The sequence below is a fragment of the Chrysochloris asiatica genome, unplaced genomic scaffold (genome assembly GCF_000296735.1).
Source record: "Chrysochloris asiatica unplaced genomic scaffold, ChrAsi1.0 scaffold00138, whole genome shotgun sequence".
NCBI classification, from domain to species: Eukaryota; Metazoa; Chordata; class Mammalia; order Afrosoricida; family Chrysochloridae; genus Chrysochloris; species Chrysochloris asiatica.
Window position 1 is genome coordinate 5,573,347 of NW_006408656.1, and position 9,975 is coordinate 5,583,321.

Here is a 9,975-nt window from a genome sequence, read left to right on the forward strand (position 1 = left end):
AAAGTGTACATTTTGGAAAGTTCTCCTTCCTTGATGTTAAGAGCTAAGGATATATAATCACCTTTTAGGTGTGTAGTAGAGAGGATTATGGTGGGACATCTGACCAGATGGCACCAAGATATTTATCGGGCCCCTACTATGCACCAGGTACTTTTCTAAAACAAAACAAAAATCCCTGCTTTCTTTCACATCCTTGTGGGACAAAAAACTATATAAGTAAAATTACACATAAGTGGTGATAAGAGATGTGAAGAAAAATTAAATAGGGCAGGACACAGGGAGTGGATTGCAGTTTTAAAGAGGGTAGCCAAAGAAGGTGATATCCGGGCAGTGAAGGAGGTCAGGGAGAGAGCTGTGTAGATGGGTAGAAGAATAGCATGGAATTTCTAGTACCGCTCAACTCAACCCACCTTACTACTGCCTATGCCTAACCAAAGGTTGACCAGGCTATTTTGGGATCCTCCTACTATCTGGCAGGGTGACATCCAGATGTAAAAGTTCTGGACTTTCTCCTACATTCTCCACTTTGATCCACAGGTTTTTTCAGAGCCTAGTGAACCAAAGAAGATTGAAGACAAGAAAGAAAACAACGAGCTTGCCTCTGCTGACTCCCCTGAGGTACTAAAATCCCAGCTTTAATATTATTATACCTTTAGTCTGGATGGCATGAAGCACTGAGGGCCCTAACAGGAGCTGATTCCTAGTCTGAGATTGATTGTCTGAGAGAGTTAGGACATGTGAAAAGTGACGTAGTACAGAGTAAAGGCAGGATCTTCAGCAGCAATTTCTGCACTGAAAAGACCAATTCAAAGGTATGGAAAGTATCAGATTAATTTAAATTGGACTCTAATGATTTGAATATGAAAACAGCAATCGATTGACCTGTGTTTGGCTCTGGTGAATATTAAAACGAATTGAGTTCTTGGAGTACTCAAATTGAAGGGGAGATTATGGGAGCCAAGATACTAATAACACTGCCCTTGTTGAAAGAGAGGCACAGGATGCATCCTTCTATCCCCGCAGACTTTCTCCTTGTATCTGTAATACTTGCCACTCCCAGCCTCTCCTGTGGGATTGCTTTGGTCATCCTGCAGAATTAAGCAACTACAGCACTCTAGACCCTCGCCCATCAGTGCTGCCAATGCTCTAAAGCTTACTTCTACAAAACTTGCTCACTTCACTTGCAGATGCATTATAAATCATATTTTCTCTGAAACAGAAATTATGGATGTTCACATATAAAAGTGGATAAATATAGATTTAACTAGGGAGAAGAAACTGTACTTGTTTAGCATTTGAATCATCTAAGAGAAAATGAATTTTTGATTAAGGTTTTAAAAGGTGATCTTATTACCTTTGAGACAATTCAAAAGCCTGAAGAGGGAAAGTAGGAAGAAGAAAAATTACCATAAAGGATATAAACTATAGAATTTTAAGTATCTGTCACCTTGTTAGAACTAGGTTCTACTATCAAAGAATGTGGATTGTATGTATCTCAATTTATAAAAGGAAAATTAGGTACTTAAAACTTAAAGTACCAAAGTTATCTCCTGAGATAAAAGTTCATAGATGGGACTTTCCTTACCTTTGGTTTCCATCTTAGAACCTAGAAACCCAGAGAAACAATGATACTACTTTCCTGGCTGACCTGCCTGCCCGCCTAAGTGTGAGAACAGTAGTGCATTCTTGAGAACGCAGTGGCTGTTAAGTGCTGTTGAGTCAGCTCCGACTCATAGCAACCCTGTATAAGATTTCCAAGGAGCAGCTGGTGGGTTTGAACCCACTCACCTTGCAGTTCAAACTGACCTTATAGTCTAGTGCTTATCCTACAGCGCCACACCAGGACTCCCTAAAAGTAGTTGTTGTTGTACTAAGTGCTGTTGAGTAGGTTCCAACTCATAGTGACCCTGTATAGGGTTTTCCTAGGAGCAACCACTGACCTCATGGTTCAAACCGACCTTGCAGTTCAGTGCTTTATCCCACAATGCTACATCAGTAGGTAGTGGTATCTGATCATGGAAATGACTCTGGAGTCCAAAGATCTAGTTTCCTGTCCCAGCAAGCCTTGGTTTCTTCATTTGTAAACAGGGATGACAGTAAAGCTTTCCTTGTTGCCTTCAAACTCTAGTGAAACAGCAATGTGTGCTTGCTCTTTGTACTGTATGTGATCCTTGTAAAGTGTGAGGCACAGAAAACCCTTCTGTAGTTTAGAGATGAGGCAATTGAGCTACCTCTCAATGTCAAAACTCTTCTGTTTGCAGGACCAAGACCTTCAGCTTCAAGACTCTGGAGAGAGCAGCATCCCAGAATCTGAACCTCCAGAAGAGGTAAGGGAATCAGATACACAGAACAGGATGGGTGGCGAGACTAAGAATCCTCTAAAGGAGATGATGAATAATATAATGGACAGTATCTGCAATGTCCCTACAATAATCCCAACAAGCAGTTACACATCACTTCACACATTAGAGGCTAGGAGCATTACATGAAATACAATTTGATAGAAGCAAATTAAGTTTTTACCCCCTTGAGTGGTTGGTGGGAGGGCAGACCAGTATCTGATGCAATCATGTTTGTCTTCCAGGTATCTACAAGTCAAAATGCACAACTCTGAAGGGAAACGGCCAAGACTCTCCCCCACAAGACACATCTCCCCAGAGAATCTTCCCCACCAGGCCTTTGGGGTTTTAGGGTAGCCAGATAATGTAGGTCAGTGGGATATCCAACCCAGCCTTCATTCCTACGATCCTAATAGACCAGACCACTGCTGGGGCTCTCTAAAGGCCGAGCATTAACAGAAACCAAAGGACAGCTGTATGAGAAGGGGGAGGGAGGCAGGTTTGGGAGAAGAGAGTATGAGAGTTGGGGATATTTAATTCAGCTTTTAGATTTGTTTGAATAGTAAGACTTTATATTAATTAAATTGGGGCTATAATGACTATAAATAGCAGAAACACCCATAGATTTGTGCACACAGAGATATATAACCACACATACTCAGAGGATGTTTAACAATTCTGTCTTTGATTTATCACTCATTTTGATTGAAGGGAAAAACAAAGCACCCAGATTTTTCAGATTGTTAAATAAAGTATGATTCTGAGTATTTGTGGACTATTTGTTTGACAGGGAGAGTCGCTCCAGCCCAGCTTACTGCTTTCCACTTAGGCAAAGTTACTGATTCTACTCAAGATTCAGAAAGATTCAGTCACATCCCTGAGCCCCAGCTCATCCTGCCTCCTGCCTGTAACTCTCTGATAATGCCATGGCCACGGGGGCCCTTCTCAGCCCTCCACCACCACCGCTGCCTGGAAAGGGGTTACAACTTGAAGCTGTATCTAATGTCTACAGCCTGGTACTTGGTATGACATATGACAAAGGAAGAAAGGCAACCCCAAGTAAAGGGAAAGGACAAAAGAATACAAATACAGTGGAAGTGGCAGCATGAAATGTGGAGACAGAACTACTGGATTCCCGTCCTCCTGTGTGTTTCCTATGGGCATTGTAAGAAGAACCTGACTCTAAAGTCCTGCCTGCTGACACACATTAACATGTACCCACTCACCCATCTTTGTTCTTGTTTCCAGGGGTAATGGGTGAAGATGGCAACACTCACTCACTCTGCAAGCATTTATTGAGCTCCTACTCTGTGCCAAGCACTTTACTAGGTACTGGAGAAGTAAAGATTGGGCCAGAGTGAATAAGATCTTTTTGTAGACAGAACGTTGAGCAGAGAACAGATTGGGCAAGATTTGTTGGTGGGGTGGAAGGGATACTGATGAAGTCAGGCTTTAAGGAATTCTAGGCTAGTCTTAGAAGGCTAGAATACGGTGCTGCCATTCGCAGAAGGAATTGTATTTTATCAGGGCTCCCTGGTTGCAGGCAGCCACTGACATCACTAAGCAATAAAAGAGATTTGTTGAAAGACATTACACAGCTTACAGAACTGCAAGAAGAACCAGACCCACAGGAAATGCAGGGAAAGAACCAGCAGGAATGCAAGGCCTGCTGCCCTTATAGGCACTCCCACTGGAAGAAAACTTCAGCCCTTCAGTTTGTCCTCTCCAGATCCAAATTGTGTGTAGAATCTGATTGGACCTGCTTGGGTGATGTGCCCATCCTGTGGCCAGGGAAATGGAAAACTGGTCGGTGCTGTTAACCAGAGAGGAGGAAGATATGTTGTGCCCATACCAAGAAGCAGACCAGGGCTAGAGGAAAAGGGGTGAGGAAGGTGGATTACAAAGAAGGGACACAAGTAACTTTTGGGAATGATAGAAGTTTTATCATTTGATTGTCATAACAGTTGAATGGGTATATACATGTGTCAAAACTTAAATTATGTACTTTAAATATGGGCAGTTTATTGTGCATCATTTATGTTCCCTGCAAAAGAGATCAAACAATTGAGCAGAGCAGAAATTTGGTAAGATATGGAGATCTCCAAGGAACCAGGAAGGAAGCAGAAGGACCTACCCCCAGAGCCAGCAGAGAGAGAAAGCCTTCCCTAGTGCTGGGGCCCTGACTATGGACTTGTTTGTTAGAGTCAACCATTTGTCTCAGCAGCACTAGATAAGTAAGGCTTATAACCCAAAATCTAAACTAAATGCCATGAGTCAATTCCTACTCATATACTAACCCTACAGTAAGACAGAGTACAACTGCCCATGTTGGGTTTCCAAAGCTGCAGTCTTTACGGAAGCAGATTGCCACATGGTTCTTCCACAGAGCATCTGGTGGGTTTGAACCACCAACCTTTTAGTTAGAAGCTGAGATCTTAATTGTGCCACTGGGGCTCTTTCCCAAAGGTATTGGAAGGCCCTCCATGATCTGGTGGGAATGTGCCTCCCACATTCATGAGACGAAGCCCAGCCCAAACCCTTTGTCTGTTCAGTTTTCCCTGCAGCCCCTCATCTCCCCCAGGAAACTGACCCACTTTGGGGAAATGTGCCAGAGAAGATGTCTAGGGACTTACAGTCTGGTGGGAGAGACAAGCACATAACTGCTACAGCTGCTCTGAAAGGGACAACATTAGATGGTCTTGGAGAGAGTGGGAGAAAAAGTGAGCAAAATTCAAAATCATACAAGGACCAGGCTGATGGAACTTCTAAGACTCTGGCCCTTAGTCACCCTTCATGCACAGGCATGAACTCATTCCAATGACTCAAATTTTAGCCAAACCATAGATGACCCTATGAGGAGTCCTGGTGTAGCACTGTATTAAACTGTAGGATAAGCACAGGACTGCTAACCACAAAACCAGTAATCCAAGCCCACCAGATGCTTTTTGAAAATGCTACACAGAGTTGCTATGAGTCAGAACCAACTATAAGGTACTTAACATAAGGGGAACAGTAACACTAAGAAGGTACATACCTATTTTATACCTTAAAATAGTCAATTATTTGAGAGTAAAAGGGTAGTGTTTACCCAAGGATGAAACTCAGGAAGGTTAGTGAAGAAGGAAGAATGTAAACAGGAAAAACAAAGTGGGACAGGCTATGTTAATGTTAAATTGTGGGGATTTCCATCCATGAGCTGAAACAAAATGTGTATGAATTGTTGGGTGGACAACTGACCTGCTCTGTAAACCTTCACCCAATTAACAATAATTTTAAAACAGATAACTGCTACCACAGAGGTACAACTGAAGTAGAAAAATGTACGAAATTGTGAGATTGGCACTTGATTTGCGTGTGACTACTGTAGGCTCCAAGGAAATGGGAAAAAGGCCTATACACTTAGCCTGAGTAATAATTTGTTTATCTAGAGTAGACAGTCCCCTCTGGGAATCAAACTGTTTACCCTGATTCACAAAACTGTCAACTGTCTGGAGAAAAGGCTGGGGTTTAAAATACTGTGACTCTGGCAGCAGCACAACATGGGGCAGAGAGCCAATAAAATTAGGTGAAGATGAGTATCTCCTGTTCCCTGCCCTGAGGTCCCTGGAGTCCGCTAACAAAAGGATGGCTGCTCCAGTTTCTGAGGTTTAGTATTGAATCCTTGGAACACTGGTAACTTAACCACTCTGTGAGGCCACAGTCACTGTCTGCTTTTCTCTGTAGAATGAATTGCAAGAACATCATCCAGTCACTGCATTCCAGCATGCTGAAGAACAATACTGACAGATTGGATAAAGCATTCAGAAAACACTAGAAACATGATGTGTTTTAGAGTGCTGTTGAGTCAGTTCTGACTCACAGCAACCCTATGTAGAGTTTCCAAGGAGTCTTTGGTGGGTTTGAACCACCAACATTGTGGTTAGCAGTTCAGTGCTTATCAGCACCACACCAGGACTCCAGAAACATTGATAATCCACAATAAACAAGACACAACCAAATGGCATAATACACACACTGCTTTTCTTATTCCTTATTTAGGTTAAATGGGATGCTGAGCAGAAATGTGCATATTGGATCCTATTTTTGTGCATGTTTACAGTTTTAAAATGAGGTGTTTGCCCACAGAAAATCATGTCAACAAACCATTTACATTTAAAAAGATGCTTATGAGAGATTATTAATAACCTTCCAGGTCTTGGTGTGGTGCAGCAGGATAATACACCAGATCACAAACCCTACACAGGGTCGCTATGAGTCAGCACCAACTCAACAGCACTTAATAGCAACGGGCCACAGAGTAATATAGCAACTCAGTTGCTTGGACCAGATGTCCTCTGAGAGTATGTGCTTCTAACACTCGTTAACACATAATGGAATATGTTATGGGAAAGACAGACCCAGATCTCAAATTTTCTTGGGAATTTCTGGTCAGATTGGCCATGGAGTAAGTAAATGTAAGCAAGTACCTACTCTTCGAATTTAGCCCCAATAAGAGAAGATTGGAATCATTTTTATCTCAGATATTCTCTTACCTGGAGAACTAGTCAGGATGACCTTTCTGTTACTATATACATCTTAGATCAACAAACAAAAATCAGCTGGATTCCTTTACACTAATAAAGAGAACTCTTTATTAGGATATCAGGAAAACAATACCATTTACAATAGCCACCCAAAAGATGAAATGATTATGAATAAGTCTAACCAGAGAAATAAAAGACCTATATACGAAAAAACTAAAACACATAACTATAAGAAACCAAAAAAAACTGCAGAAATGGAGGAATATACCCTGCTCATGGATAGGAAGACTTAACATTGTGACAATTTCAACACTACCCAAAGCAATCTAGAGATAACATGCAATTCCAATCCAGATTCCAACATCATTCTTTAAAGAGATGGAAAGACTAATTTACTAACTTTATATGTAATGGAAAGGGATCCCAGAAAAGCAAAGCATTATTTAAAAGAAAAAAGTAGAAGGCCCCTCACTTCCCGATTTCAAAACTTATCACACAGCCATGGTAGTCTAAACATCCTGGTACAAGACACAGAGATCAATGGAATAGAATTGAGAACACAGAAATAAATCTATGGTCAATTGATCTTCGAGAAAAGGACAAAATGTATTAATTGGGGAAGAGACAGTCTCTTCAACAAATGGTGCCAGCAAAATTGGAAATCCATTTGCAGAAAAATGAAACGGCTCATATCTCACACTTTATATAAAAATGAGCTCAATGTGGATTAAGTACCTAAATGTAAACCCTAGAAAGATAAAGATCATTAATGAAAAAATAAGGACAAACTTAGGGGCTCTAATACATGGCATAAACACACTATCAAACATAACTGAAAACAAAAAGAAAAGAGACAAAATATCTGACTGGAACCTCCCAAAAATAAAGACATTTATGTGCATCAAAGGATTTCACAAAAAGAGTAAAATGAGAACCCACAGTCAGGGAAAAAATGTTTGCCAATGACATATCAGACAAAGGACTACTCTCTCAAATTTATAGAACAACACCTCAACAAGAAAAAGACAAATAGTTCCATTTATAAAATGGACAGAGGACATGAACAGACACTTCCCCAAAGAAGACATTCAGGTAGCCAACAAACATGTAAAGAAATGCTCACAATCATTAGTCATTATTGTTAAGTGCTGTCAAGTTGGTTCCCACTCATAGCAACCCTGTATAGGATTTCCAAGGAGCAGTTGCTTTCAGTAAGTTTGAACTGCTTACCCTGTGGTTAGCAGTCCAGTGCTTATTCTTCAGTGCCACACCAGGGCTCTGTTGGTGGTGGTAGTACTGTGCCATCAAGTCAGTGCCAACCCATAGTGACCGTGTATGGGTTCTGAGACTGGAAATCTGCACAAGGGCAGAAAGACTCATCTTTCTCCCGTGGAGTTGCTGGTAGATTCGAACTGCTAACCTTGCAGTTAGCAACATGATGCATAACCACTATGCTACTATTGTTATAAGTGTTGTCAAGTTGGTTCTGACTCATAGCAACCCTGTGTAGGGTTTCTGAGGAGCAACTGGTGAGCTTGAACCACTGCCCTTACGGTTCAAACCTACTCTGCCGTCTAGCGCATTAACCCACAGAGCTACACCAAGATTCCACTATGCTACGGTTGATAAGTGCCATCGAGTCGGTTCCAACCCATAGCGACCCTGTTTAAGGTTTCCAAGGCTTTATATCTTTACGGAAACGGAAAGCCTCATCTTTCTCCTGCGGAGTAGCTGGTAGTTTCAAACTGCTGACCTTAAGGTTCACAGCCTTATAGGGCTCCTTAAAATTCCATTGTTCTTCCCATACTTGCAGATAGTACCCACTTGACCTGGCTTCAATGGCTGGATGATCAGAACTCAACTAGAAGAAGAATGAAGAGGGGAGAAAAAAAAAGAGTAACCTGCTACAACTTGATGAACTTCACCTATACTTATGGATGTAGTACTTCAAAAAAGGGAACAAATCTTTACAGCGAGGATCACTCCCACCCCCTCGGTACACAGGGTTGACAGGGATGGGTAACTTAGACATTGGTTACCCAAAAAGGGGGAGAGGGGCTATAAAAGCAAGAAGTGACTGGCTTACAAGCTTTCAAGAGGGAGTGTAGTTCCAGACCAGGTGGTAGAAAGTAGAATCTCCACTGAATGATTTCCAATCTGTTGGGGCCAGGCTGGCAAAAGGAAATGGGGATAAGACTCTTGTGGTACAATAGTGAATAAATGCCATCAAAACTGACTGTGAGGATAGAAAATATAGAGATAGATGTTTTTGGACAAAGGGAGGGGAGAGATTGATTTTGCATCCCAGGAGTGGAGGTCCCTGAGATCAGCAAGTGAGAAGAACGGAGAGTGGGACCCTACACAGAGAGGCAGAGACGCCAGGCATGGAGACTGAGACGATGATGTGGACAGATGGAGTGGGGCTGGGGACACTGGACTCAAGGAAGGAGAGGGGCTGTGTGCTGACAGCCAGGGGGCGGGCCAGTGGGGCGTACCCTTTGGTTATATGATGATGCATGGAGGGGATTGTAATCATTGCAATGAAATGAAATGCGATAGGATGAATGTAAAACTGATAGTCTTCCATGTAAACCTCACAATAAAAACATTTTTAAAAAAATTCTATTGTTGTTGTTGCTAAATGCCACAGAGTCAATGCTGACTCATAGTGACTCTGTATAGGGTTTCCAAGGAGTGGCTGGTGAGTTCAAACTGCCAACCTTTTGTAGTTCAGACCAACCTTGTGGTCGAGTTCCTGTCCTAAAGCACCATACCAGGACTCCAATGTTGTTGTTGTTGTTAAGTGCTGTGGAGTCCGTTTCCAACTCATAGCGACCCTGTATAGGGTTTCTGAGGAGCGTCTGGTAAATTTTAACCGTCAACCTTGCAGTTCAAACCAGCTTTGCAGTCTAGCACATTATCCCACAGTGTCACATCAGGACTCCAGGACTCCAATCAAGATATGCAAATCAAAACAATAGTAAGCTAGCCTCGATGGCTCGATAATCAGAACTTGATTAGAGAAAGACGGCAAAAAAAAAAATAATAAAAATTTTTTTGATAAAGGAAACAAGGGTAAATTCCTACAATTTGATGAACCTGACCTATACTCA

The 9,975-nt window shown here is 41.8% G+C and overlaps 1 protein-coding gene across 1 annotated transcript in view; it reads left to right on the plus strand.

The window, feature by feature from the left end:
* Positions 1 to 9,975, plus strand: part of BIN2 (bridging integrator 2) — a 66,941-nt gene that overhangs the window by 49,718 nt on the left and 7,248 nt on the right. Inside the window, exons 11-12 of the mRNA XM_006870133.1 lie at positions 538 to 618; positions 2,262 to 2,327. Coding sequence (XP_006870195.1) covers positions 538 to 618; positions 2,262 to 2,327 — 147 coding nt within the window. The remainder of the gene's footprint in view (positions 1 to 537; positions 619 to 2,261; positions 2,328 to 9,975) is intronic.